The following is a 27,906-nucleotide window of genomic DNA, read 5'->3' as shown; positions in this document are numbered from 1 at the left end:
TGTAATAAGATGAAATAGAATCTGGCAAATAGATAGACCAGCGGCTGATTTTGCGTTGATGCGATGTTGAAAGAACATAGTTGTGTGGAAGCAAACTCGCGAATTTATAGAACGAATAGAGGAGAGTGAATCACTCACTACCTAAGATAGGTAGCTCATAACTGGAATCTTCCAGACCACGAAATCGAATGTACGAAGCGAGAAAAAGGAAATCTACCTACTGGTAGTTACGAAATAAATCGGGTGTCATGGAGTCTAAACAGAGAGTAGATTTAGAGCGTAGCTAAGGTAGCTCATGAGTGTGCTCAATGCTGGGAGGGTCATGGCCATACGCTCAACCCATCAATAGACAAGGCATAAAATTATAATTCAGAGCCTCTAACTTACTCATAAAGGTAATTAATAACAGGATATGTAAAGTTCTATATGCCAGCTGCGGGTTAAGGATAGACGCAAAGTTGGAACGTCATTCTTGTCAGCCGATATCGCATACCATTATCAAGCGCAAGGGCATGTAGACATTAACAGACGATCTATCGCCTTACTTCTCTGTTTCAAAGAAAAGAGGAGCCATGCGTGAGATAGAAGAATATTAGAGCCTTCTAATAAAGCATATCGTGCAGGATTTGCATGTGGTCCAACTCCCCATGGATAGGGCGCCTCGTCTTGAGCTAGCAGGTACAAGCAGCGCTTGACATTAAAACACAGTCATTGCTTTATACTTTTATTTTGGAAGTTAAGGAAAACAACCTCCATTAGAAATGCGAGTTCGCTTACTGCATAGCGTACTCGAGGATGGTCGCATTCAGCTCATGGGAAGTGATTAGCAACTGGCCGGGCTAATAGCGAAGCTACATCCTGAAGATACTACAGATTTCCTACCCAAGTCTCGGAAGTCTTTGTGACGAAAGAAAATAAGCCGAATATGAGGTTCCTAATCCCACATGTCATAGATGAAACCGGCCATTGCTCCAGGTTTACCCACCTCTTGCGATCCCGGACAGCTGAAACACCACTTTGACACTTCCCGATGTGAAGTGTTACATCCATTGCCGATGCCACAATCTATTGGAGGGAGCCTTACAGAGCAAGCAAGATTTTGACATTCAATGATCATGGCCTAATCTAAAGACCTACCAAGCATGTACTAAAATTGCTTGAGTCTATCCTGCACTTAGGACGACCTGTTTCTTCTTGGGGATATAAGTCATCTTACCTCCCCCATTGGATTAAAGTTTATAAAAATATGGTTTGCATAGGGTCTGTGAGTGTTTAATTACTGTTGAGCATGATAGAGAGCGTCGTGGAGTCTGGCGGTCGTCACAGAGAATTCATCGACGAGGTACGAAGGAGGCAGGCGAGTTACTACTCGGTCAATGTTGGGGAGAAACATCTGTAGCTTCTCGAATGATACGTTCTAGATAGCAAAACAGGAATATGAACTCTGGTAAGGTGTTGTGATTGAGCAAGCTGCTACTACGCCCGCTATCTCAACAACTCCCTTCAATCCGGTTCAGCGTACATGAACTCACAGAACCTGCATATAAACGCCATGAGCTGTCATTGTAATTTCCAAATTACAAACTCCAAATGCCCCATTTCGCTTGCTTCAAATGATACCCAAACACACGTCTCGATTCGGTCAGACACAGCGCTCATACGAAAACATGGTTCCATTGCGAAATCTACCCTCCATAATACACGATCATCACTAAGATCAACCCTCGATAACACAAGATCAACACTCTATAATACCAGAAATTGCAACATGATTCGATGGGTAATCCCAAATGACGCAAAAACTCGGCGGATTCCTGATTGGGGAGTATCATGACAGTGCAGCATTGCATAGAACAAATCCTACACAACATAAGCACAATGTTTTTTGGCCCCCAATTGTTTATCTCAACGACCACCGAGTTTAGAAACACCGGTCTCTAAATCGTGGCACCATAGGTGAATCGAGAGCAACTGAGTTGGACAGTGATGTAAGCTTGCGCAGGGATGATGTGAGGAGATAAAGTCTGCCTTGACTATTTTCCTACATTAACGTTAATGCTGTGGACGTCACACTGAGGTATGATGAGGTAGTCATGAATGATGCACCATTGATGGAGACGATACTGAAATAAGGATACAGTGTATTTCTAACAAGTTCCGTTCGTCGCGTAATGCATGACGAATACTGAATGCTTCAATAACAATAATAAGTACAAGAATGATGAAGTCAATAATGCCACTCTCTAGCAGCAGAGGAGTCTTCCCAGTTGGGTATTAACGCCATCCATAACACCGTGAAACCATGAACTCATTAAACATCTGCGCGGGTTGCCGAGCGACGCCGGAAATAGTTTATCGCCCCCTTGACAATCATGGTCAAGATGACCATCGCCTAGATGTTCAAGAGCAATGCCATTATGAAGCCCGCTATAGCCCAGCCACCCACTCGATCCACAAGCTCTGGCTCGAAGCGCAATCCTCGTCTTGACAGTGCTCCATTCTCTGATGCATCCTCATCAGGGAGGGCCGTGTCGTTGGGCAGAGTTCCGTTGATGAGGATTGTCATTGTGCCGTTGACCTCTGCAACATTGACGATGGACTTGTTAAGTGCGTCGTAGCTTCCGTTTCCGATGAGTTCGTCGAAGTATTGGGTGCTGTTGTTGTCATCACAGGCGCAATACTCATATCGCGAGCATCCACAGAGGACATCGCGTTCTTCGTCCTCATCGCTGGTGTCGTTGTGATAATGGTAGGGATGCGAGTAAGGGTACATGTATGCACCGTAGAGCCAAAGGCCAGGCCAGAATGCCAGAGCAGCACCGCCTAGAGCGAAGGGCGCAATTCTTCCGGGACTTGGGCCGCCGGACTTGTAAGGTTTTGATGAGCCACCGGGGTAGTATCGACCGCCTGCGAAGCTGGGCTGAGGACCGACGCCGCGAGAACCACCGCCGCTGGAGCTGCGGGAGCCACCGCTGCCTGATGAACCTGGACGATATGATGAGCCTTTTGAACCACTACCGCTACTGCTGCTTCCACGACTGCCGCCGCTTCCACTGCTTCCACGGGAACTCCCACCTCTGCTGCCACTGCCAGATGATCCTTTTGAACCTCCGCCGCTGGAACCTCCGCGTCCTCCACCACCACCGCCGCCACGGCGCTTGTAAAGCTCGTGCTCATAAACGGGGGGTACCCCAGACTCGGGGCGCTCTATGTCAATGCGCTTTATGCGACGGGGTGCATCGATGGCCGACGCGACCGTTGATGTGATGAGCGTGAATAGCACGACTGCGAAGTCTGGTCTCATTGTGGGCCAAGCTGTCTTGGTATGACGAAAGGATGCAGGTGGGTATAGGCGAGATGAAACAAAGAAATGTCGATTGTGGATTGGAAACCAGAGTCAAATGAAAGACCAAATGATTTCGGACTAGAAGATGTCAAACTGACGATGAAACCAAAAAAGTCGTGAGTTTGTGTTTTGGGTATGTAAGTTGATGGAAGAATGAAAGAGTATGAAGTGGGCAGCTCCAAGGTTTAATACCCGAAATCCGAATTCAGGAAGGGTAGGTAAGACTGAATTGATGACGGAGGTTAATTGCAAGGATCCACAAGGCGTGGTTTCTCTTCTAGGTTCGGAGGCTGTGACGGAGGCAACAACGGACAGAAGATCACAGGTTGACCTTCTATGATGAGATTAAACCTAAGGGGCGAATGAGGTAAATGACGATGTCGCTCTTTCCAGAAGGATTGGGGGCGACGATCGACCGCTAAACAGCAAGAACAAGTGTGTGCTTGGCTGTGGATGAGGTCACTACACGACCGACCGGCTTTGGTAGCTCCTTCAAGATGATGACTGACAGATTGAGAAGAAGGAAACTGCCAAGGCAGGACGACTTGTGTTCTTTATATTCCGGTCTAAAGAGGCAATTCACCGTAGGGAGCGGAAAGAGCACTGGTCTTTGGCGTTTTCTTAGCTCTGACGAGCTGAAAGGAAGCCAATCTCTTGAAGCAAATTGAGTTAGCTCCAGCCAAAAAAGTGCTTCGACTTTTGATGTTTTTGGCGGAGACAAAAAGCAGCCCTACCAAAGTGGCTTAGCCAGAGGAACCATTCACGGCGGTGTAATTACGTTGGAGCGTGTTTGTGGTGGTTTGCTGCATTACAGAGGCGCGCATCAAGAGACAAAGAAATGGAATGTATGTAGGTCCGAATGCCTTGGCTCAGCCTTAATCCAAACACAAGCTTCATTTAGCGAAACAGCAAATCTCTCTAATGTTGATGCTGGTCAATAATTTGTTGGGTGCCGTGGTAATGTCACTACCAATTGACCACTGTTTCAAGGATGATTGAGCCGATGATCGTGGGTCTGTGACATAAAGGACCCTGGAGTTGGCATGGGCGTATAAGCTTGTCGGGGTTAAGCTTGCAGCGCCGCAACATGCAGGCAATTGCAATTCTAATTGGTGTAGATCCTTGTTTAGTGTGGATCAAGGCTGTCACTGAGGCAGATTTACTTGAGCCATCCGAACGAGACATCTCGCTACAACAACCCAATACGCCAAAAGTCCGCTTGCGACTGTCAAAGCTTTCGTTTAAATAAAAGCTTAGAAGATGCTGTCATTCCTGGATGGATCTTTCAGTAGAGACGTGGCTGAAGCTGAGTCGCGAATTCATCTGGGTCTGATTTATTCGTATAGAGACTGGACAATTGACAGACACGGAGACGGAATCCCGCAGGAGAATAAACTTCAGATGCGGCGCTGCATATTGATCACCACGTGGTCCTACACGATTTGGAAGTCCCCGATCTGTATGCCTTAAACTCACAATCTTGGCTGCCTTAACAAACGTTCCATATTTCCAACTAGACCTTCCTCTCTAGTGTGTTATCTGATGCATCTCCGACATAGCCACCGCGCCCCCGCATGATGCTAGAGTGACAGTCTGTCGCATGAGGCTGTGCAGTGTGCAATTGTTATTGCTTGCAGCATTCTAGAAGCACGAGAAAATTGGCGGCCTGAATTTTAGCATTCAGCCAAGATCAGGCACCCGTGCTTGCTTCCAGGTATTGGCGCACTAGAGTTTTCAGTGCATCTCCGATGGCGGGGACTGGGCGGATATAAACATCACGAGTTGTCGCCCAGTGGCGATGAATGGTTGGATGATCGCCTGGTTTCTTGGGGGACGAATTGATGACCCCTCGGCGTTACCGAGAAGAACTGAGGTAAACGGAAGTATTTGGGAGGCAGCCGTCAAGCCAGCCTTTCAATTCTTCGCCGTGCCAGGGCTCATCTGTCCATACTTCTGAACGAATTCGTGAAAAACAGCCGTGTCATAACATCCAATTTCCTGAAGATAAGCCGAATCCTTAGCTTCGCCAGATTGGATGACCTCTATGGTCCGCCTGGAAAAAGCTATGACTTCGGCAGTATGTTTTTTTGTCCCGAGCCATTTCCTCTCATCTTTCGGGATACGCTGGTAAGCATCCATCCAAAGAGAGTCCCATCTATCCAGTGCACGGAGCAACATTTTGGAGTGGTCGCATGATGCTGCTGACGTACGATAATGAAATATGTGATGTCCAAGACCTGGTGAACATCAGTATTTGTCATTTATTGACTGTCCTGGGGTGTGACGTACCTGAAGAGAGATAAAAGAGATCTGAATGGTCTAATTTTCCAAAAGAGTCTCTAATAGCAGGCGTCCATTCTCCAGCAAGAAATCCTGCTATTGCTTCGCTGCAGCTTGAAGGATAAGACCTTGCTAATCCATGCTGTGCCCTCTCTTGAAAAGCCATGCTTGAATCTGCCTCCCATATACCAGTAGAACAAGGCAGATCTCCAGTCATCTCCTTTGATGTTATAATGGGCGGGTGGTTACAGAAAAGCGCCAGTAGTGAATCGTTCATAAAAGTCCATGCAGCGACTCTTATGCATGTCTCGCGGTGAACAAAATCTCCCCAGCTTTTGCCGGGCTCGTGTTTGAGACTCATCATGTTCGCTTTTCTCAACACCCCGACCAGTGTTGGAATTCTTTTACTCGCGATTCTTCGGCGAGATTCGTTGTGGTTTTCACTGCCTTCGAGAGTGTTCATCAGCACTGCAGCTTGGCATATTTCGAGCATGTGTTGTGAAGTAACCGGACTGAAACCTTGACTTGACAACTCTTTAAGCTCCTTGTATATATACTTCTCTGCCAACTCTAGCAGTGATGCATTAATATATGACGGAGAAGATTGATTGAGGCATTGGATATAAACAGTTCCGGTCAACACCACAGCTAGTAGCAGGTGGAGTGAAACCTTTTCAGGATCAAATGTTGACCAGTGTATCGTGTCTTGATGGTAGTGTCTCCGACGGAAGATGAAGATCAGGACATTCTGAAAATGAGAAGACGTGAAGAACCCTCGCTGACAACTCTGGTCAAGTCCGTCCTTTAGACGAGGCTTGTTGGTAGTCAATTCTTGAAGGATATTTGACAAAGCTACTATTTGCGTCGAGAGAGCATCGGCCGACTCGGTAGAAGGACGGAAGATGCCAGAGAACTGTAACATGTTGTTTTCAGTATATTCATAGTCCTGGGGTTCATCTACAAGCATGTCTGGCAGATCAAAGAGAAGAAATCTTGGATCGATCGTCCCTGAGCTCCAACCGACAGTCTCACGATGCTTCCAAGCAGGCATCTCCGACGTTCTCTCAGGCTCTCGAGCAACGATAGCATCCATGGATGCATTGGTCGGATTGCTAGCTTGTAAAAGAAAAGAAAAGCTGGGACTGTCACCCTTGGAGACTTCCCTCGGTTTGGAGGAAGCTCGATGCGCAGGATCATGACATAGTGAGCTGTATATGCAATCAATGCCGCGAGCTGAACACCGCTGACAGGGAAGTTCCGAGTTACAAGATGTCTTCAATCGTGAGCAGTTATCGCAAGCTCGAAGCTTTCTGCCTGGTTTGGCTTGGGGTGGAAGAGGTCGGCCTTGTCGGGCGTTGCAAGAGCGCGCATGCCGACGAGCGACATCAGCTCTGCGGAAAGACTTTTGACAGAATGGACATTCATTTTGACGAGCGGATAGCGGTTTACTACAGACGGGACATGCCAGGGCCTGATATGGAGTCGCCATCTTCGGTATGTGGATGAAAGAGGTTGAAGTCGGGTCATGTGGTAATTTTCCGAGGGTGAGAAGCAATAAGTGGAGCTATGTGGTTAATTCCCGTCCCGACCTGGACCTGTAGAAAGGTCTTATGTAGCCAGCTGCACGACTGATTTTGTCTTTCTTGTTTCCTTGAAAAAATCGATTTATTTACTTGTACGAGACATCTCATTATGACCCGATTACAATTGGCAAGATGTGAGCAATAAAGTCTAAAGAGCTTATGGACCGCGACTTACACCGTCATCCAGCTATAGCTCGCCCTCTCTCCATCACATCTACTCCAACGATCCCACCGCAAGCCCGCAGAATAACAGAAAACCGATTCGAGCATCAGAAGCGACATGGTTCCTCCAAAGCGGCCAAGAATACAGCACCCAATGCGCACCCAGCTTCGCTCGCCGATGTAAAGCCAAACAACCTAGTCGACTATGCCCTGTACGTACTCAACTCCGTGCCATGGTAAGAACAAGTAGCTAATAAGGAGTTTAATAAAGCACGACGCTGGATAAGATAGCCAATTGGAGCCGAATCGGCTCCCTCTGGCCACTGAGCTTTGGCCTCGCCTGTTGCAGTCTCGAAATGATGCACGTTTCGATGCCACGCTACGACCAAGACCGTCTGGGCATCATCTTCCGCGCGTCTCCGAGACAGGCAGATGTCATGATAGTCGCAGGGACAGTCACAAATAAGATGGCCCCTGCATTGCGACAAGTCTACGATCAGATGCCTGAGCCACGTTGGGTCATCAGCATGGGATCTTGTGCTAACGGAGGAGGGTACTATTACTACAGCTATAGCATCGTTAGGGGAGTTGATCGTATTGTTCCGGTCGATATCTATGTTCCTGGCTGCCCACCGACTGCTGAGGCTTTGATGTATGGGGTATTTCAGCTGCAGAGGAAGATCAGGAGTCAAAGAGCTTCGAGGATGTGGTATCGAAAGAAGTAGATTATACTTTGGGGAAGCTGTAAGATTATAGAGTACATGGATATCATATTGTTGCACAGAATAACGACAGAAAGTCTGCCCTGATTAAAACATGTTCGGAAAGAGAAATCGATCCAAATCAGCATAGTCGAAACTGGAAAGATCTCCAACCAAGTTATTCAGCCATCTCATATCATCCATCTCTGCAACAGGAGTCTCATCTCGCGTCTCTGGTAGGGAAACTATAGGAAAGGTTTTCAGCACATCACTCAAGGTCGATGCACACTTCTCCTTGCGCCGCTGTTGCATCAGTATAAGCAAAGAAGCTGTGTTGAGAGCCTCTTTCGTAGCATTCGTGTTATACACAGTAGCAACGTTACTAAGACATTGCATGGCATCCTTGAGCTGAGCAATTGATTCACCTGTATCAATGGCTAGTAGAACACAGATAATCTGAAACGGCACGTTGGCCATATGATGCCATGGTGAGCGTGCATCTAGAATAGCTTGAGCTGCTTCGATGCCTGTTTTTGTGATAGAAAGGATCTGGTCGAGAATCTTTCCTGAGAACGTCGTGTTCATCGACTGGAGTCGACGACAGAGACATAAAGAGAGGTTGGTCTGCGCCATAATAGATGGCGGAACAGAATGAGTTCGGCTTAAGACAGTTGATAGCGAGGCCTCAAGCTCGGAAACATCTTGTGTCTTGTTAGGGTCAAGCTCTGTTGAGTACGGGAGCAATTCCATGAGTTCATGGGTATAGTCTCCTTCTCTCGAACAAGGCATCTCCAGTGTTGAATTACACAAGATGGTTCTGGACCGACCCATGTCAAATGAAATCCAAATATTGAGGTGTTCAGCAACAGCGAAGAGTCGTCTCCGAAGCTCGGCATCGACCTTCTCTTCTGTTACTGGAAGGACTGATTCTTGGGATGGTTCACAATGCAGGCCAGCTGCTTCCAGCATGTGCATAAGGATTGAACTCGCCATCCATGCTGTATGTGGCGTTCCGGCTATTCTCAGGTATACAACCCGAAGAAGCCAGCCGGTGACACTAGCAGCCGAAGGGTCATCAGACATCTTCTGCTCAAGGATAAATCGTGCTGTTTCTATCAAGTCAAGTTCCACTGGTGGAGGTTCGACTTGTGAGAATAGACACCCGATAGCTGCGATGCCGCATAATATCGAATCTTGAGACTGATCGTAAATATACCCAGACCACCTGCCTTGTATAGTCTGTGAGATATCGTTCCGATCAACGAACCCATAAATTGGGTCCATCTTTTGAAAGTAAACGGCACTCAAGCTCTCCATGTCTTCTTTGGATAGTAGATCTGTAATTGGTCGCGAAACAGGAACATGGGAAGAATTCCGCGCTCCAAGAAAGGCATTCCAAGAAAAGGTGTGCATCCTGGGCGCATTCTTAGGATCCAACCTCAGTGCCAACCTTCTAAGAAATGCTGCCCCAGAATTCGCTTCCAGCGACTGTAAATGCCTTGGCGAAGTAGCATGATCACTCCTCGAAGGTCTAGAGTCCTTCTCAGTGTGAACAGGAGGTGAAGGAAGAAGAGGAGCCTCATGGGCCTTCCTCTTCTTGTTGGAGGATGTCTTGTAGGTGCACTCGTACTCAAAGCGGACACAGGCTCCGCAGGGCTGGGCGCCGTCGCATTTCCGTTTTAAATCCCGGCATGTTTCACAGGCGAGTCTTGAACGCTTACGGCCTTGAGAAGTGGACATGTTCGTTATTGGAATGGGAATGAAGGGATAGTGATGTGTAAGGGGTTGAATGCATGTGAAGTGAAGCTGCGAGGGTCGGTTCTTACGGGCCGAGCGGGTATCTCGGCTACCACGGGAATAGCGGCAATAACGGTGTAAGTCATTGAAGCTTGACGCAGTTTGAGGGTGCTAACTAAACTTATCCTAACGGCAAAAACCTATCTCGGTATTTTTATTCTTGGGACTCAGGTTAGAGAACTCACCTTGGTTGTCAGCCTTGACTGGCTGCTATCTGATCGTCTCCCCATGTTACTCAACCAAGACAGAGATTCGGTCTCTGCAGCCGAGACATTGGCCGATATTGAAAACCAAGTCCAACAAAATACAGTCGAAAAGTCATCGACACAGAATGAACCACCAGACGGAGGCTTCAATGCTTGGATGCAGGCTCTTCTTGCCCACATCGTTTTCTTCAACACCTGGGGCGTGGCAAACGGCTTCGGAATCTTCCAACAATACTACACCCAAACCCTCGGGGAGAGTCAATCCACGATATCCTGGATAGGAAGCGTGCAAGTGTTTTTTCTATTTTCAGTCGGAGTCATAGCCGGCAGACTGACGGATGCCGGCCACTTTCGAATTATCTTCCCGATCGGTGTCTTCTTGCAGGTCTTTGGACTCTTCATGACTTCGTTATGCACGACTTTCTGGCAGATATTCCTCGCTCAAGCTGTTTGCCTAGGAATTGGCAATGGATTTACCTTCTGTCCGGCTCTAGCCGTTTTGTCGCAGTACTTCAAGAAGTATAGGGCTTTTGCTGTCGGACTGGCAGCCGCTGGCGCAGCAGTTGGCGGTTTAGTATACCCGGTTTTGGTTAACTGGCTCATCTTCCACGACAACGTCGGCTTCCCCTGGACTATCAGAAGCATGGGATTTATCATGCTTGCTACATATATCCCTTGCCTTATATGGCTCAAGCCTCGACTACCACCTCATCCCAGCGGCCCATGGATCGATACAACAGCTTTTAAGGAACTGCCCTTTATCTTCTTTACCATGAGCATGTTTCTCAACTTTTGGGGCCTCTATTTTGCCTTCTTCTATCTCGGAACCTTTGCTCGCGATCGAGCGGGAATTTCTGAACCCATCTATCTTCTCATGATACTAAATGGCGTTGGGATATTCGGCCGTATCCTGCCCAATATCATTGCGGATAAGTGGACAGGACCCCTCAACATACTCATTCCTCTAAGCATATCCTCTAGTTTGTTGGTCTACTGTTGGGCAGCCATAGAAACAGCTGCTGGGCTTCATGTCTTCGCTGTGATCTACGGTTTCATCGCTGCAGCATTACAAGCTCTGTTTCCGGCTGTTGCGACACAAATGGCACCTGATCCAAGAAAGACAGGGACAAGAGTTGGAATGATATTAGGCATTGTCAGTATTGCAAGTCTGACTGGCCCTTTTATCTGCGGCGAGCTTATCAAAGCTGGAAACGGTAGTTACCTTGGGTCTCAGATGTTTGCTGGTTCTTCAATATTCCTGGGTGCGCTCATGGCAGTGGCGTGTCGAATCGCCAAGACTGGTCTTGTGCTGAGGGTCAAATCATAGATAGAAAGGTTGCATATATATATGGTACATAGGCTATAAGAGATGTATTGAAATTTCTTGCATATTCAAGCAGCAGTAGCTTCCTTTACCGCCTCTTCATTCTGGCCCTTTTTCTTCTTCTTCTTCGAAAACCTCGGAAATCGGACTCGTATACTAAACCGAGAGCCAAATCGAGCAACACTCCTCCTTATTCTAGCCCCCTCTTCTGCAACGGTAGTGGTACTAACAGGAGGTTGGTTCTGGGGAGTAATCTCTGGTACGGGCGCAGGAACCCCTGCAGACCATGTTTCTGACCACTCTTGGTCAGAAATTTCAAGCATCTCTCTAAACGCTGTCCCCTCTAGCTCCGTTTTGATGCGCTTCTGCAGAGGCGATACCGTGCTGCATAGGCGAACAACTCGCTCCCAAAACTTAGCCTCCTCCTCATTTTGAAAGATGTAGTCGTCGCCTTCGTTGGTCCACGAGATGGTAAAGATCATCTTGATAGACTTTTTTTGGTCGTAGATGAAGGTGCAACTATCTGTGTCCTGAATACTCCTATTCAGAGACACGGAGTATAGTTGGGCGTAATTGATATGTGAGAATTGGAGAGCTAGTGTTGATGGTAAGGTCGTCTCATGGCTTATGATACATCTGGCGTATGCGTATCTCATGGTTTGAACTTTGATGCGGCGACTTCGAACTTGTTTAGTCAGACAATTCCGTTATGTGTTGGTGAGATGAAGCGCATATAAATGAAGACATGCAAGGAGAGAACAGGAAACAGACAACAGGACCATTTAAAATGATACTGCACCTCTTACTAAGTATATACTTGCCGTTCAGCCGTCTGCGGCCTCTCTAGCTGCCAGCATCCGGGGATAGCATCCCCCTCACAAGCCAAAGGTGGTGCTTTCATCGTGTTCTAGCCCCGATAGCGCTCTGTGGTGACATCCTGTGGCGTCCGATAATTGCTAGACTAAGTAAAGCCCCTCTGAGACTTCCAATGTGCAAAAGCATTCGGGATTGAAGGTAAAGAAAGAATATAGAACTGCATGTTTAGAGAAGCCTGCTTATTTGATCATAGGAAGTCTATTCAGGCCGTTTCTCCATATTCGCTTATAAATCCATATCTTCTACGAACTTGAGGCTCTCAAGCTCTGCAATCTTACCCTGAGTAACTTTGTGGCCAGGTGAAGTTCAGCTTTCAGCCACAATGCCCAAATGCGCATAACGAGAATGCGCTGTAACACACCTGCGGCTGGAACTAGCGAAAACCAAAAGCAAGCTATGTTACCATGGGTAGTAAGGCCAGATACGAGCCTAGATCTTGTGACATGGTATTTCTACATTGAATTCAGCACCTGATATCTCAACCACTGCTTTTTGAATGCTCTTTGAAGTCTGAATCGTGTGGTACGAATTACCGATATGGGCTGCTTCGGCGCTGATAACGACACAAATCGGGTAGACGAGGAGACTGCAGTCCAAGGCGTACAGGTTGATTTTAGGGATGATCGCTGGATTATAGACCTTGAGCTCGATAACATTATCAGCAACATATCAGAGATCGAGAGCTGGACAACTTCATTTCGTAGGGCGCTTCAGGGCGCCAATGACAATGGACAACTCCCGAACGAACTAGGTAAAGTATGGAATTAACTTCCTGCATTTCAAGAGAGAGACGTTGACTGAAGGGCCAGAGTTTTCGGATCAACTTTGCTGTCCTCCAGCGAATACAATTGAAGCAACTCCGCACCAAACTCGCCAAGCATGCAATGTCTCTAAGATTCCAAGCGAATGAGCCTCAAGGGTGGCAGGACACTCTCAAAGACTATAGTAAGATGACCGTTGTTTTGCTTATAAGTCGACCGAAAGCGTGCTGATATTGAATTTTACAGTACAAGCACTCCAAAACTATGAATACATGGAAAAACGAAGTCTGCAACCTGAAGATCCGTTCTACATGAGCGGCGAGAAGTATCAAGATCGCAAACTCCTTGAAGCCATTCTTGGGGATAAAGTGAACAGTTTTGAGGGGCAACCGGTGTTTCCTGCTATCGGACACTGGCAAAAGGGACCAGAGGAATCGAGATCTGTTCGAGATACAAGACAAGACAACTATAAGCGGAACTGGACAGTAGGTCTTCACCAAAGGCTTGCTGTAGCTGCCGTCGGCGGGATATTTCTCGTGGCTCCTATGTGGTTGATGGTCTTGCATAATACTCTCTACACGGCTTTGGTTTCGACGACCGTGTTCGTTACTGTGTTTGGATTGATGGCTGCGAGATACCTTACGAGTTTGATGGATGTTATGTCGAGTACAGCGGCTTATGCCGCTGTGTTGGTTGTTTTTGTTGGACTGATCACTGAGCTGCACGATGACTGAGACGGAGGAAAGTATAAGCGTTTATTCAAGAAGCAGTTCAGACGGCCTTCAGGAACCAGTTTCTCATTTTGTTATTTCTAGTCGGAAAGCTTGAGTTTTAAAGAATCTTACAGATTTTATGCCTCAAGTAGATGGGTACGTAGCAAATCATCTAGCACCTTGCCAACAGCCAGAACCTTTTCTTCCTCCAAAACCCTCCCTACGATCTGTATATCCACAGGAAGATGATGCTTGACCATCTCTTGCATATTATCCTCCCAAAGGCGGGTATTCCACTCATCCAACTCGTTCCTCGGCTCGTGATCCCACAATGCATCAAGATCCCTGGCTTCAACCTTTCCTCCCGGAATGACCAAAGCCGTATAATCCAAAAGATTCCAGACCTTGGTGTATCCCACCCATTTGACAGTGTTATGAGGCACAGCTGCGTGTGGTAGAGCCGGCATTATAATGGCGTCCACAATTTTCCCCTTTTTGGAGAGGGTATTGTTCCACTTCTCGAGATATGCTTGCTGAAGTTCTCGCTTCCGTTTGTTGAGCTGCCAATATTCATAAACCGATATAGGCTTTCCCCTGTTCACAAGCCTCTCCACGCTTGGGATAAAAGGCTCGCCTCCTGCCTCGACATCACGACGAATGTCTTCACCTCCATCGACTGTGAAATAGGCATCCATAACCTCTATGCACTCTGCGTGCAAGTCAGGCTTCCACATTACAAGCTCATGGCCATCAGCCGCAAGGGCAGCTGCAGCTTGTGCGAGAACCCTTACAACACTAGGGTGAGGCTTCACAACGCCGTCGTCGTACAATACACCGATTGTTAACTTGCTGTTCACGGTCATGTCATATTCAGACTGTCGCCATGGGATTGGCACGCAACGACAGTCTTGTTTCCAGGGTTCTTGAAGCGTGATCCCTTTCGTGAGATGGTAAATGGTCGAAAGGGAGCGTGCCAAGGGACCGATGGAAGACGGAACATGCTCTTGTCCATCGGTTGAGACCGGCACTCCTCCATATGGCAATCTTGAGCTCTACATCGAGTTAGCAATGCTCTGAAAATGGCGAATCAACGTACGCTTGGCTTGAAACCATATAAACCCATCATAGAAGCTGGCATGCGGATGCTACCACCCAAATCTGATCCGAAACCTCCGAGGCTCCCATGAGAGTAAATCAACGCTGACTCCCCACCCGACGATCCTCCAGGCGTATATCCGGGAATGATCGGGTTCTCAGTCAACCCCCAAAGCGGATTGTCGGTTTCAGCCCACTTCTCAAGATTAGTATGAGCTGAAATTATGCCTGTTACCAGTCTTACCATTATGCTCTGTGGGAGATTTGTTTTACAAATGATGACTGCGCCTAGCTTTTTCAAGATCTTTACTAGGACGGCATCATCGTGGGCTGGCTTGAAGGCTTTGCTTGTGTAACCAAGAGTGGTATCGTAGCATTTGACATTGAACTGGTCTTTCAGGCTTATAGGGATTCCGTGCAAAGGTCCTTTTGTTTTCTTTTCTTTGGCATAATACGCATCAAGCTCTTGGGCCTGCTCTAGAGCATCATCGAAGAGGATTTCGGTCAGGCTAGTAAATCATCAGACTTTGGTAGCAGCAAGAGACTACAATGAGGCTCACCAGTTTGTCTGTTGGTAATGTTAGCTACCTATGTATAGAGTTTACCAAATTGTCATAGGTTCTACCTTGTTATGCGCCTCAATGGCTCTATCACATGATATGTTAGTATATATCTCTCACGGAGTTCAACAATTGACTTTCCGTGTGATATACGCCAGGGTTACGTCTTCACTTCTGAGCTTTCCAGTCGAAATCTTATCAGCCAAGATAGTGATATCATCGACTTCGGTGATGGCCTTGTATGCATCCCGACGGTCCTCTTTGTCTGGTAGGTTCTCGGTGACAAAAGCAGAGATGACACGGGTCCGTTGGCGTCGCTTCTCTGCGATAACTTGTTGCCAGATTTTTGTCTCCATAGCGATCTGAATATCTAGCTATAAGGAAAGCTAGTGAAATCGCGTATCTGACTGTCAAGGTTTGAAGGCTGTTGCGAAAGTTGGAAGTGGTCGAATAACCCCGCATATACCCGCACCCGTTACCCGCCGTCCGCTGCTTATGAAGATTTTCGGGTGCAACATCCGAAATGCAAGTGATGGATGCTTGGCATATAACTACCTACGCTATATTGATCGGAGCGCCTACTGTCGTGCTCGAGGACTGGATATTATCCCTCGGTTCGAGTTCCTGGCGTCACCCAAACAGAAACCCTCTGTTTCCTACAGAGGCATGATCTGATAACAAAGTTTGCCTTAAAGCCGAGCTGTAATAAACCGGGCATGGGTATCGCGGAACCTCTCACACAACTCGGTACGCGGCCACCAGTCAAGGTGATATCAAGTGACTCAATCTGCCTGAATAACTTACTCGTTCAATTATCGCAAGGTTCCTCAGCCTCAGAGTTTTGGCACCGTAAGCTCGGGCTAACTTCAGCTGATACAACACCTAGAGGTGCTTCTGTCTATGATGTCATTGGCTGGTTTGGCGATGCCGCATATCCGTCGTGTTGCGTATGAGTCTTTGAAGGATTTATTGCGTGCCAAAGGAGGTGTATAAGAAGGCCAGGTTTCTTCATCTTAACATGAGAAAGCATCGCGCTCTTGCAAACAACCCCTTTTTTTATCTCTAGTCTACTGCGACCTTTGCAGAAAAACACCGAAATTTATCTGGAAGGGAAAACTTCTTCAAGAATACCGCAGCTTCTACGAATTCTTCGAACACTTACAACTAACTCTAATGGCACCATTGAAAGTGTTAATATGCGGAGGCGGCTGTGCCGGACCAGCCTTGGCTTTCTGGCTCGCCCGTCTCGGACATCAAGTAACCATTGTCGAGCGGTTCCCAGCCCTACGCGCAACTGGTGCACAAATCGACTTCCGGGAACAAGGCATTGCGACTCTCAAAGTAATGGGGATTATAGATGAGATACGCGCCAAGCTAGTTGACGAAGCAGGCGTTGCTTTCGTCGACACGAATGGAAAGATCTTAGGAACAGTGCTCGCCAATACATCTGGCAAAGGCGCTCAGTCCATAACCTCTGAGTTTGAAATCATGAGAGGAGATGTTGTAAGAATCCTATATGATGCAACGAAAGATGATGTCAAGTATATCTTCAACACAACTGTGGAGAAGTATGAGCAAGATGAGAAGAGCGTACTTGCGCACTTCTCTGATGGGACGTCGGATTCTTTTGATATACTCGTTGGAGCAGACGGTCAGGGCTCAAGGATTCGAAAAGCTATTGGGCAAGCGGATTCTCCGGATCCTTACCGAAAACTCGGTATTCACATGGCTTATTATTTCATCCCACGCGAAGAAGGGGATAGTAATATCCGCAGGACATATCAAGCATCACAAGGTCGAATGATATTCCGTCGGACGCACAACTCAACTGAGACTCAAGTTTATCTCATTCTCAAAGATAATTTTCCCGAAGTCTCCAGTATTCATCGAGGTTCTGTTGAGCAGCAGAAAGAGTTCTGGACACAAAGATTTCGCGGTGCAGGATGGCAGACAGACCGATTCCTGGAGGGCATGAAGATAACAGAGAACTTTTACTCCCAAGAAGTTGTCCAGGTTCAGACAGATACTTGGCATAAAGGCCGTGTGGTCCTCCTAGGTGACGCAGCTCATTGTCCCTCTCCGTTCAGTGGCATGGGAACTACACTCGGCTTCATCGGTGCCTATGTGCTAGCGGGTGAGATTCAGAAGAACCCAGAGAATTTATCCCTGGCTTTCGAGAACTACGACAAAGTGCTACGACCATTTGTCGACGAGGTTCAGAATATCAAGATTGGGCTTATCCGGCGGGCTATACCTGATACTCAATTAGGTGTTACGATCATTCAGTGGATTGCTTGGTTTGTATGCCTTCTGAGAATTCCCTATCTTATTTCAAGGTTCTCGAGCGAGGAGAAGGCTGGTTGGCCGTTGCCAAAGTACCCTGCGCTCAAAGCGTACAGTTAAGATTATGGTGTATCTGCAGCCATTTTAGAGGTATTGGGCATTTCATATTTGATATCGAGCAACTCTACTCAGTCACAGCAGGGCGAGGCTAATAATACTGGAGAAACAGTATGCTTACTACTAAAGATTTTTAATTTTAGTTCTGGCAATTCAATTCCTATTCAATTGAAATGATTCCATTTATTGAGGAACCTCAACGTCCTTGCTAGTATCGAGCTCCTCAAATCTTCTCAAGTCCATAGGCTTCTCCAGCAGGGGAATGACGTAAGGGTCGAAAGTCTTCCAGTAAGGGTTCTCAAGATGATACTTCTGGCTCTGCAACGCAATCAGCACATGATCCTACATTCAATTGATAAGGTACTTACGGTCTCTTGCTCATAACGCTCAACAATGGTGAAAGCCCGTCGGTCAGCGGTGGACTGCATGACGTGCCATGAGAGGGTCTCCTTGTCCTTGGAGTAGACGCGGCTAGCCTCGATGAGCTTGGCGGTGAGCTTCTTGAGCGACTCCTCGTCGTCTTTGGCGTAGAGGTGGACAACGATTGTGTAGACCATTTTGGCTGATTTGATGTGGATGTGTATGGGGATGGCTCGTGAGTGTTGAGGAGGGGTTGCTGAGCGTATTGGTTTTATGGTTTCTGCTAGGAAGTGGGGATCATGTGATCTCCCCACTGATCTCCCGATGCCAACGAGATGCGCGATTACCGCCCTCGAAGTGTTTTGAAGGATGAATTGTTTAGTCGGAAAAGAGTACCCAAGACTTGAAGTGGTAGTGTAATAGGTTTCTACAGTAGCCTCAACGGTATGTTGTCAAAGTATCTGTTCTAGGGTAAGCAGTTGAATTGGGACATCAGTATAGCAATAGAGACAGCATTAAGGGCTATCGCGATTCGATAAATTTCTCATAAATAAGTACCTAGTATCTAGTAAGATGACAATAAAAATGATTAGACTTTATAGTTTCTATAAAATATAGAAAGCTGTTGTTTCCCTCGTTCTCTAACTGGTTGATTAATAGAAAGATAATAGTAGCTCATAGTGAAAAGCGAGGAGAAAATTGACACCATATAAAGCCAAGCTCAAAGAGTTCCTGTAAGGTTTATGCATATCCTCACTTTAACCCAAAGAGTTTAAGTGGTACGCCTGGCATTTCATATCTCGATCTCAAATATGTTACCGTAGAAATACTAGTCAGTGCTTTGATGTTTTGAAAATTCATCAACCCCTGGGGACCACACCACCAAACAATGTCGTCATCACATCTCCCCTAGAACAGAAAGACAGCAGCTGATTTGCGCCCAAAGATTCTCTGGAACCCGTATGGAAGCTTTTCACTAACCTAGTGCGTGCACTGCACTCATCCCTGTCCCCTCCGATGGTCGCCCACCAAGGAAGATCTTTCAAGGATCCACCGGTGCCGCCTCACCGAGACCGTGCATGACTTGATCCACTGGGAGCCTCACGGCACTTATCTATCAGTGGGTCAAGGGATCATTCCGCCCTGGATCGGAATTTGATAAGAACAAACAGTGGTTCTTGGTTGCAGGATGCAACCGTTCCTCAGACATTTTTTCTGGAATTCCGACATTTCATCATTTTAAGTTTACCAAGAGAATGGATGGCTTTCTCCGGGTCTCTTCTCCAAGTTTTGAATGTGACGTGTAACGGTGTAGAATGTAACCCGGCCGAGTTGTTGGTTGGTTGATGAGGAGAAAAAGAAAAGGGTCCTCATTTTACTGCAGTAACACACGCGAGCTGAAAAAAACAAACCTTGCATCGAATGATAGAAACTTGGAATCGCCTCACTAAGACTCAGGGATCGGAAGCTCAACACACGATCCTCCTCCATATGCTGATGAATAGGAAGTCTTGGCGAGAGGAGGACTCTCCGATCCTCGTGCCCCCGGAGCCTCATGACAGATGGATCTAATCATCACTGGAACAACATCTCGGCACGCGAGTCAGGCCAGGGCTCGGAGTCTTGCAACCTACCGAGTGAGAACTCTTCAGATTGATGTGACGCAAGGCATCATTTATACACAGCAGAGCTGCAAATGATCCACTGTGCTATCACCACGGGAATATGCCTAGCAAGGTATGAAAATTTTAATTTCTGGATCGTGTTTTGATAAGTTAGTTATAGGAGAGGATCTGCCTTAACACCGAGTTATCTCGACTCGACGTCATATGTTCTCGGACCGAGACCCACACCGAGCGGACCGGCGCTTCCGGACACTCCGCCGTCTTAATTGGAATCTCACCTTAAGCCCGAAAAGGCACCGCCCTATCGAGAATATGAAAATGGCCACCGACTTAACCATCGAGAAGTCTCAATATCAAGCCTTCAATTATGATTCCAGAAGGAAAAGAATTGTTCTAGTGTATCTTGCCCCTGAAACTAGTGTAGTGCAATACATCATCTATTGTTCATAACAACAAACATGAGTCGTGATGGGAAATCCACAGAGTCTCGGCGGCTTCGTGGTGGTATAGTGGACCAACACCACGACTCCACACCTCGCAACGACCAAACATGCGCGGAAGCAGACAACGTGCGATGATAAGACAAGTGGGAAGACGAGACAATCGATGTCATCATACTGGGCCAGACGAAATGATGCCCCAAAACTCTTTTATATCTCTTATCTCTCTCTTCCCCTGACTCAACCTCCCTCTTACCGCACGCTCTCTTCTTATCACACCCAACCCATCATGTCTAATTATATCCCGTCTTTCTCTGCGCCTAACTCAAGGCCTGGGTCCCCTCTGCCTCTGGGGTCACCGTCTGCTTCAAGACCTACAAGCTTCTACGCCAATTCCAGAGCGAATTCGTTCGTGGGCACGAGACGAAACTCTGCTGTTCCTCCGGCCTCGAGAAAGAACTCTGTTGCTGCTCCTTCGAGGAAGAATTCTACTGCCCCCCCTTCAAGAAGACACAGTGAGGATAAGGGTGCTTCGGATCCCGAGTCTACAGACCTTGAGGTTCTGAAGAATGAGAAGGGTGAACCCCTTGCTGGGCGTATTGTTGGTGGTAAATATGTCGATCCAAGTAATGAGTCCATCGACCCGGAATTTGGGGCTATCAAGACTGTTGATATCGATATGCCTCTTACGTTGACGGAACTTGTGAACGAGAAGGGCAAGGAATACATCGTGCTTGGTTTCGCGACTGGCGATAAAGAAAACCCTTTTAACTGGAATCCTTGGTACAAGCGATCTATATCAACTATTCTCAACCTGATGACCTTGTTCATCGGTCTTGCTACGACTGCCTACAGTTCAGGTATTGCCAGCATGTGTAAGGACCTTGATGCCCCTAACATCAAGGGTCAACTGGGTCTTTTCACCTTCAACATCAGCTGTGCTGTTGCACCCATGGTTCTAGCCCCCTTCTGTGAATTGGTCGGGCGCAAGGTTGTCTACGCCGGTTCCTTCCTGTGCTTCTCTCTCCTCTTCATCGGTCTCGCTCTCGCCAAGGACATCGACACCATCATTGGCCTTCGACTCCTCCTTGGTCTCTTCGGCTGCGTCGGTACCATTCTTGTCGGCGGTACTTTCGACGACATGTACGAGCCTCACCACCGAAGTCGTCCTATGGCCATGTTCAGTTGGGTCGCTATCTTCGGAACCGTTGCTGCTCCCATCTACGCTGGTTTCATCGACCAGGCTATTGGATGGCGATGGATTGAGGGTATTCAGGGCATCGCCAATGTTCCTCTACTACTCGTTATCTTCTTCTATTTCCCTGAGACCCGTGGTGGTGTCGCTCTTCATAAGCGGGCTAAAGCTCTCCGACAAGCTACTGGTGATGAGCGATACGTCTCGGCTGGTGATATCCTGACTCCAAGTCTTCAGGCTATGCTTAAGGCCAGTTCCGTCAAGGCTATTCACATGTTGGTCACTGAGCCTGTCGTCTTCGCCTTCGGCCTCTGGATCGCCTTCTGCTGGGCTGTTGTCTTCCTCTTCCTCTCGGTTATCCCCATCACGTTCCAGGAGCACCACGGTTGGGGTGAGGGTGTCAGTGGCCTTCCCTATATCTCTCTCTGCATTGGTACTACCCTTGGCTGGTTGGCTCATCACCTCCAGATGCGCAAGTTTGACCGTCTTGTCGCCGACCCCAACGTCAAGGTCACCCCCGAAGCCCGCCTCTACGGTGCCATGTACGGAGCTGTCTTCCTCCCTATTGGTCTCTTCATCTACAGTTTTACCCAATACTCTCATGTCTCTTGGGTTGGTCCTGCAATTGGTCTTGCTCCCATTGCCTTTGGTATCTACTTCGTTTTTGAAAGTACCTACAGTTACACCGCTGATTGCTATGGTGAGAGCTCTTCGTCTGCCATTGCTGGTCAGGGTCTTATGCGAAACACTCTTGGCGCTGTCACGCCTTTGTTCGCCAATGCTTTCTTCCACAACGTCGGAAGTCAATATGCTGGTCTCATCCTTGCCTTATTTGGTACTGTACTGAGCTTGATTCCTTTTGTCATGTTCAAGTATGGATACAAGCTACGAGCTCGTAGCAAGCTGGCTATTGAGATGTAATTCTGCATGTATGATAGAGAATCCGTCTATGATCTGGAATGAAATAAGAAATAGATCGTATTAAAGTTTAGAATGTTTATAAATAAGACTAAATGTATAAGCCCCATAATTGCCTAAAGATAAGTAAATAGAGAATTGGAAAACTTTATTGTGACGATAAGAGATCTAAGTAGGTAGTGATTGTGTAGAAAGAGTTTAGAAAACGGTGCAATGTGTTAAGGTTCTCTTTTCCAAAATGTGAGTATATAGTTCTATTTGCAATTGCTTTCTCCAACAAACACATGAGGCATCGCCTCAAATCACCAGCGACCGTGGTGTAGTGGTTAGCATTAACGCCTTCCAAGCGTTAGAGAGGGGTTCGATTCCCCTCGGTCGCATTTTTGGTTCCCATGTGTTCTATCCCTGTAAGGTAAACTACCCCCGTAGTGATAGTGCCGTGTTAGTCCAACACCAGACTTCCGTTTCAGGTTAATTCATTTTTTTTTTTAATATTGCTCTATTTATGGTGTTTTTTTTTCTTACTTAACGTACGTGTTGTTGTATTGTGGTTTACTTATAACTGCCATGTCGGACTCTTAATTTAGACTGATGGTTCTGTATACTTGATTTAAAGCACTATCCATTGGCAATGCTCTTCTATCATATTTCTTACTAATGCTGCCAGCCAAACATAACGCCTGTAAAGCGCAATTGGACATCCTGAAGCAGTCTCCTCTGAGCAAACCACTGATCACCATCTAACAATTCACTGACCTTCGCTATCAACCGGCCCAACCTTCTCATCCTCGACATCCATAAATTCCTTTTCACATGACTGTCATCATCGCCATCCTGATTATTTGCCATCTCATATACCGCTGGTCGATGTTCAACCTGCTGGTGGTCGGCTTGGAGGTCTCGGTCCTGTAACTTGAGACTGTCAAGCAGCTTCGCACAAATGTCGATGAGAAGGATGACATTCCGTGATTGAGAAGAGCACTTTGAACAATGAAGCATCTCTTCGCACCTTGATATAGCTGACTTTTGAGCCTGTATGGACTTTTGAGATGTGGGGTGCTTAGAAGAGACGTTGATTGTGAGGGCTTCCCAGGTTTCCATGGGAGTGATCGAGCATTGGCAAGATGATTTTCTATCGTCTGATGGGCCCTGGTCATGGAGTTGTCCTGTCCTTGTTGGCCAAATTCCACTAGTTGATATTCCCGACTGTGGGAAGGGGAAACTATCATGTGGATAGAGATCCTCATCGAGCATGGCTTCTAGTGGAGGTGAAGTCAGAAAGCTACCGGGCGAGTTCAAGACTTGGTCCATGCTGACGGTCATATCGAACGTTGTGTCATGACTGAAGTCTCTAGAGTTTGTAGGAGTTGACGATATGTCTTGTGGAGATCCAAACATAAATTCAGACCAATCCGGTTCCATGTGATGAAGTTCAGAATACATTCCCTCGGGCTCCTGAACTACCGCTTCACTCATGTTGGAGCTTTGTAGATTTCCGGAATCGTCCTCGGCACTATAGGATCCATCGGTGAAAGGAGTCATCAGACCTCCAGATCTCGATCCAGTCGTCTCTTTCTGTTTCACCTGTCTTCTTCCTTTGACGGAACCAAAATTATGATCGGTGTCACTCTCGGTCCCGTATTCGCACTGCAGGTCCCGACTACGACAGTTTCTGCAGCCATCAGGTTCACTTGTGCAACGTATCTGTCACATTGGACCAGGTTAGTGCATGAACTTAGATGACGGAGCGGCTGAAACATACCTTTCGGGTACGGCAGGGATTGCAAGCAGATCGTCGAGGCTTTCCATTTTGAGCTTTTTCAAATGGTGGTCCTGTGGGGAGGACTACATATGAGTTGCTGTTCTGCTTCCAAGTGTTGAACATGGTAATGGTGTAACGAGGGGGTTGCAGGTTGTAATGATACCACGAGCGCAGAGTTTATATCAAAATTTTGAGGTATGCTGCTTGCTAGTAGTTGGTAATATTCCCCTCGCCCATGGGGTCCCCCAGAATGATTGCGTATCCAGTAACCCGAGAGGACTGAATATACGACAACATGGATCTACATAAGCGAAAACCACCTCATCCACCCCGCCGCTTCCTGTGATAGAGTTATGTGGGCCATACGACCTGATGCTGAGCCCGTCAAAGCGTAAAAAGGGCCGCATCTGCCGTTGGCTGTTACATTTTACGAATCCTGAGCGCTTTATTAATCTCGACGAGGAAAGTGATCAACGAGACCCAGTTAACGTAGGACCCTCCTTATCAACTCCGCCGCAACTGTAGAGCCCCCCACGGGGCAAAAGCGTAATTCGTCAGCGCTGTAATATCTTACATGGTGAGAATGTCTCAAAGCCACAGCATTTATAATCACCGCAGACTGTTTGCTCCGTTTGAGACTCTTTTCGTAGAAACTGTCCTACCAGTCAATACTCTATTACACTTTCTATTATATATCACGCCTTGGTTGTGTAAGCGAGACAGTCCACGCCAAGACTGGAACTTTTGCTGCAGTACGGAGTATAGACGGGGCTTGCATACTCATACGACTCTATGATTTACTGGCATTCAGATCCGCACAGATAAAGCCGCAGAACCGAGATCCTACTGGACCCCTATGACCTAAAAGAGAGGTAAATAAACCAAGCATATATCGGAAGAAATTTGGTAAAATGCAACCCCATTTGCTACAATAAGTCGTTTTGCGGAGGTATAAGCCGCAGAAAATAATACAAGCATTTCAATCCTTCAATCCCGGGGTGTCAGCCCAGAGCGTGAACTATGTTATAACTAATCTAAACGCCGGGACTCGGAGCCGATACGGCCCGGCCCGTTTAACTAATGCCAGAGCTAGGTATTTGAATACTTACTAGCCATATATCTCTATTCTCTCGGTCCTTACTCTCAATTATGGAGGAATGAAAAACTTCGGTAATCTGAGGCTGAGGTTCACATAAACTCCCCATATTGACTTCATGGACTGCAGTGGACCTTGATGGTCGTTGACCCTCCGGATGGTGTTGTTGCACCGTTCGCCCCGGCTGCTGCACCCGAGGCTGTTTCAGACGTTTCTCTGGTGCTTTCAAACGCTTCTTATTGGCCCGATCACTAACGCTCTGACTGTAGGACGGACCTTTTTTTGGCGGCACTGGTCCACGCGTTAGGTTGCCGCATACATGCATGGATCATAGCGGCACGGCACATACGGACCATCAACTGCCTGCCTGAGGAAAGTCGGTGCAAGTCTAGTGTGGACCCTTAGGTCTGATTCAGCCTATTCATGTGTGTGACTCTTATTGGTTCTGGGACCTCGATTAGCCCACTAGAGAGGAGGAGATAAACAGTTGCCGGATTTGGCGACATTCAGCGATCAGAACTAAACAGTAATCACCGGGAGTCATTCATCTTAGTTGCAGTGGCTCAGGCGTGAGATAGGGCGTATCTGCGTATCTGCCGATCATTTATTCATGAATGGCGAGGCCATGTGATCTTACACAAACAATCAACACGTCTCATGCTTCACGAATGAGTCATATTCATAGCTACTTGATGAATTCACAGATGCAGCTGAATGACCCATGAACCTGGCTTTGATACCTGATATGTCGTAGACTAGCCTCATATTACACTGATAGTTCTTCCCGGTTTCTAATTGATCTTATTACAATGAATATAGGCTATCAAAGAATAATAGGTGGCTGAAACTGCCATGAATAATTATACATAAGTCTGACTGGCTTGACTTAAAAGTCAGTCCTGAACTTAGGACTCTGTCGGATTCTCCCGCCATATTGATAAAATAACCATGGAAATGGCGCAAGAAAAAGCACGATCAAGCCAAGAAGCGTATTTCCCCACCCCAAGCCCATACTATCGTAGAGCTGTAGTCCACAGAGAGGAAGAAGGGCACCCAATACGCTTCTCAGTACTGTGTTAGCCGCCGTGACGGAAGCAGCATAAGTCGTGTACATGTCAACCAAGTATGTCTGTACACTCATAAAAATACCAAGCATGCCGAATCCAACGATGCCAGTTCCAATCATTGGGGCAATCCAGTGAACCTGCTTGTCTGCAGTCCAGCCATAGCATATAAGGCCCAACGCCATAGCTAGACCAGTCGGTACGCTAATGATGGGGTGCAAGCGCTGTTCAGGCTGGTGTTCAAGACCTTGGGCTTTGCGCTTCTTGATCAAGTTATCGCTGAGAACTCCGACATAAGCAAGCCCCAGGATATTCCCGATACCGCCAGGAATAAAGGACAAGCCAGCGCCTATGGAGTTGAAGCCATAAGCGTCTTTGTAAACGAACGTAAATGTTGTAAGTAGGATGTAAAAGATACCGTACACCACGGCGAGGTAGACACACATCGCCATCACTATGAAGCTGAGGCAGAACATGCGTGTTGGACGGATGATAGCCGCCAGAAAGAGCTCTCTTGCGGTGCCTTTCTTCTTCGTTCGAGGCTGATACAGCTCATTCCCTGTCTCTTTACGGAGACGTTTAGCCTTCCTCTCGAGAAGCACTGGCGCGTAACTTTCTCGCAAGATAAAGAATGATGCGGGAACAGCAACTCCAGACTGGTGAAAAGGTTAGACTCTACTGTACAAAGGATCATATGGATTTGTTTCGAGACTTACAACAATAGTGATGATCCAGAACACCCATCTCCAGCCCTTGGCCTCAACAAGAAACCCTGCGCATACCGGACCGACGACGGGACCTGTCAATGGTCCTAGGGACCAGAGGGAGATGGCACGGCCTCTCTGCTCAGGTGGCATCATATCAGCGATAGAGCCGCTGCCACAAGTGATGACAGCCACGCCAGATACTCCAGACAGGAAACGAAATGCCATTAGCATGGGCACTCCATTCGACAGAGCGCAGCATGCTGAGAAGACTACAAAGAGACTGTTGCAGACGTGGTATATAGGTATGCGACCGTAGAGTTCGCTGAGTGGCGCGATGAATAAGGGCCCGAAAGCAAAGCCAAGGATGAAGATGGATACGACGAAGGTTGCTTCGGTGTCGTTTGAACTTCCAAGCTCTTTCATTATTTGGGGTACTCCTGGTGCCATCATTGACGATGCGAGTGGCCTGCACACTGGTAAGCGACGTTCCTCTGCGAATACTAGGGGAGGGTACATACGTCAAGAAAGAGAGGAACGATATCGTGGCAATCATACCCCATTTCCGACCATTTGACCAGCTCATGGGGTTCTCTGGGTCGCGATCAGCTGGCTCTTCCCACCAGACCGAGTAGGCATCCTCATTTCTTGTCGCCGCAGGGCCTGTTTCTACCTTGGACTCCATTTTCGAGGGCTGCTATACCGGGTTTGCGAGCCAGAGCTTTTTGCTGCGATGTAAGCGACTTTACGATAGGTACAGCCGCTCCAGTCAACGTCGGTCGAGAAATGTCACAGGCTTGGCCGAGGCAAAGGATTTCTAATGCAGCCAAGCAAAGCAGACCTTTGGCCCAAGTCAATTGTCAGCAACATGTAGGATTCGATATTGCGAGAAGGAAAAAAGGCGCAGTGAAGCAGAAGAGGCAGACCTTTTCCCCTCC

At 47.3% G+C, this 27,906-nt stretch overlaps 13 protein-coding genes, besides 1 other annotated feature; 5 read left to right on the top strand and 8 right to left on the bottom strand.

The window, feature by feature from the left end:
• Positions 1–2,392: 2,392 nt before the first annotated feature.
• FFUJ_04053 (uncharacterized protein) lies at positions 2,393–3,304 on the bottom strand (the record flags this gene model as incomplete). Its single annotated transcript, XM_023572706.1, has 1 exon — positions 2,393–3,304. The coding sequence occupies one exon, from the start codon at positions 3,302–3,304 to the stop codon at positions 2,393–2,395; it is 912 nt and encodes a 303-aa protein (XP_023426783.1).
• Positions 3,305–5,260: 1,956 nt separating this feature from the next.
• On the bottom strand, positions 5,261–7,115 carry FFUJ_04054 (uncharacterized protein; the record flags this gene model as incomplete). XM_023572705.1 has 3 exons in its annotated part: positions 5,261–5,409; positions 5,470–5,583; positions 5,636–7,115. 3 exons carry the CDS (start codon positions 7,113–7,115, stop codon positions 5,261–5,263), a joined length of 1,743 nt encoding a protein of 580 aa, XP_023426782.1.
• A 203-nt stretch (positions 7,116–7,318) lies between these two features.
• On the top strand, positions 7,319–8,096 carry FFUJ_04055 (probable NADH-ubiquinone oxidoreductase 19.3 kDa subunit, mitochondrial precursor; the record flags this gene model as incomplete). XM_023572704.1 has 3 exons in its annotated part: positions 7,319–7,343; positions 7,397–7,583; positions 7,643–8,096. 3 exons carry the CDS (start codon positions 7,319–7,321, stop codon positions 8,094–8,096), a joined length of 666 nt encoding a protein of 221 aa, XP_023426781.1.
• An 84-nt stretch (positions 8,097–8,180) lies between these two features.
• Positions 8,181–9,812, bottom strand: FFUJ_04056 (related to Pdr3p; the record flags this gene model as incomplete). The annotated part of the gene is made up of 1 exon (XM_023572703.1): positions 8,181–9,812. One exon carries the CDS (start codon positions 9,810–9,812, stop codon positions 8,181–8,183), a length of 1,632 nt encoding a protein of 543 aa, XP_023426780.1.
• A 285-nt stretch (positions 9,813–10,097) lies between these two features.
• Positions 10,098–11,402, top strand: FFUJ_04057 (related to monocarboxylate transporter 4; the record flags this gene model as incomplete). Its single annotated transcript, XM_023572702.1, has 1 exon — positions 10,098–11,402. The coding sequence occupies one exon, from the start codon at positions 10,098–10,100 to the stop codon at positions 11,400–11,402; it is 1,305 nt and encodes a 434-aa protein (XP_023426779.1).
• Positions 11,403–11,467: 65 nt separating this feature from the next.
• FFUJ_04058 (uncharacterized protein) lies at positions 11,468–12,055 on the bottom strand (the record flags this gene model as incomplete). Its single annotated transcript, XM_023572701.1, has 1 exon — positions 11,468–12,055. One exon carries the CDS (start codon positions 12,053–12,055, stop codon positions 11,468–11,470), a length of 588 nt encoding a protein of 195 aa, XP_023426778.1.
• Positions 12,056–12,812: 757 nt separating this feature from the next.
• Positions 12,813–13,770, top strand: FFUJ_04059 (uncharacterized protein; the record flags this gene model as incomplete). XM_023572700.1 has 3 exons in its annotated part: positions 12,813–13,031; positions 13,085–13,220; positions 13,283–13,770. The coding sequence occupies 3 exons, from the start codon at positions 12,813–12,815 to the stop codon at positions 13,768–13,770; spliced, it is 843 nt and encodes a 280-aa protein (XP_023426777.1).
• Positions 13,771–13,886: 116 nt separating this feature from the next.
• On the bottom strand, positions 13,887–15,760 carry FFUJ_04060 (related to general amidase; the record flags this gene model as incomplete). XM_023572699.1 has 6 exons in its annotated part: positions 13,887–14,801; positions 14,846–15,040; positions 15,089–15,353; positions 15,405–15,412; positions 15,470–15,491; positions 15,558–15,760. 6 exons carry the CDS (start codon positions 15,758–15,760, stop codon positions 13,887–13,889), a joined length of 1,608 nt encoding a protein of 535 aa, XP_023427195.1.
• An 817-nt stretch (positions 15,761–16,577) lies between these two features.
• Positions 16,578–17,807, top strand: FFUJ_04061 (related to 2-polyprenyl-6-methoxyphenol hydroxylase and related FAD-dependent oxidoreductases; the record flags this gene model as incomplete). Its single annotated transcript, XM_023572698.1, has 1 exon — positions 16,578–17,807. One exon carries the CDS (start codon positions 16,578–16,580, stop codon positions 17,805–17,807), a length of 1,230 nt encoding a protein of 409 aa, XP_023426776.1.
• Positions 17,808–17,987: 180 nt separating this feature from the next.
• On the bottom strand, positions 17,988–18,361 carry FFUJ_04062 (uncharacterized protein; the record flags this gene model as incomplete). XM_023572697.1 has 2 exons in its annotated part: positions 17,988–18,122; positions 18,173–18,361. The coding sequence occupies 2 exons, from the start codon at positions 18,359–18,361 to the stop codon at positions 17,988–17,990; spliced, it is 324 nt and encodes a 107-aa protein (XP_023426775.1).
• A 2,157-nt stretch (positions 18,362–20,518) lies between these two features.
• On the top strand, positions 20,519–22,345 carry FFUJ_04063 (related to multidrug resistance protein; the record flags this gene model as incomplete). Its single annotated transcript, XM_023572695.1, has 1 exon — positions 20,519–22,345. One exon carries the CDS (start codon positions 20,519–20,521, stop codon positions 22,343–22,345), a length of 1,827 nt encoding a protein of 608 aa, XP_023426774.1.
• A 305-nt stretch (positions 22,346–22,650) lies between these two features.
• Positions 22,651–22,722, top strand: a tRNA (tRNA-Gly).
• A 368-nt stretch (positions 22,723–23,090) lies between these two features.
• On the bottom strand, positions 23,091–24,227 carry FFUJ_04064 (uncharacterized protein; the record flags this gene model as incomplete). XM_023572694.1 has 3 exons in its annotated part: positions 23,091–23,147; positions 23,201–24,046; positions 24,105–24,227. The coding sequence occupies 3 exons, from the start codon at positions 24,225–24,227 to the stop codon at positions 23,091–23,093; spliced, it is 1,026 nt and encodes a 341-aa protein (XP_023426773.1).
• Positions 24,228–26,086: 1,859 nt separating this feature from the next.
• Positions 26,087–27,653, bottom strand: FFUJ_04065 (related to multidrug resistant protein; the record flags this gene model as incomplete). XM_023572693.1 has 3 exons in its annotated part: positions 26,087–26,920; positions 26,981–27,437; positions 27,490–27,653. 3 exons carry the CDS (start codon positions 27,651–27,653, stop codon positions 26,087–26,089), a joined length of 1,455 nt encoding a protein of 484 aa, XP_023426772.1.
• Positions 27,654–27,906: the final 253 nt, after the last annotated feature.

The sequence above is a fragment of the Fusarium fujikuroi genome, chromosome FFUJ_chr02, assembly GCF_900079805.1.
Source record: "Fusarium fujikuroi IMI 58289 draft genome, chromosome FFUJ_chr02".
In the NCBI taxonomy this organism is placed as follows: Eukaryota; Fungi; Ascomycota; class Sordariomycetes; order Hypocreales; family Nectriaceae; genus Fusarium; species Fusarium fujikuroi.
Note: the sequence above shows the minus strand (reverse complement) of the source record. Positions and strands in the feature narration are given on the sequence as shown.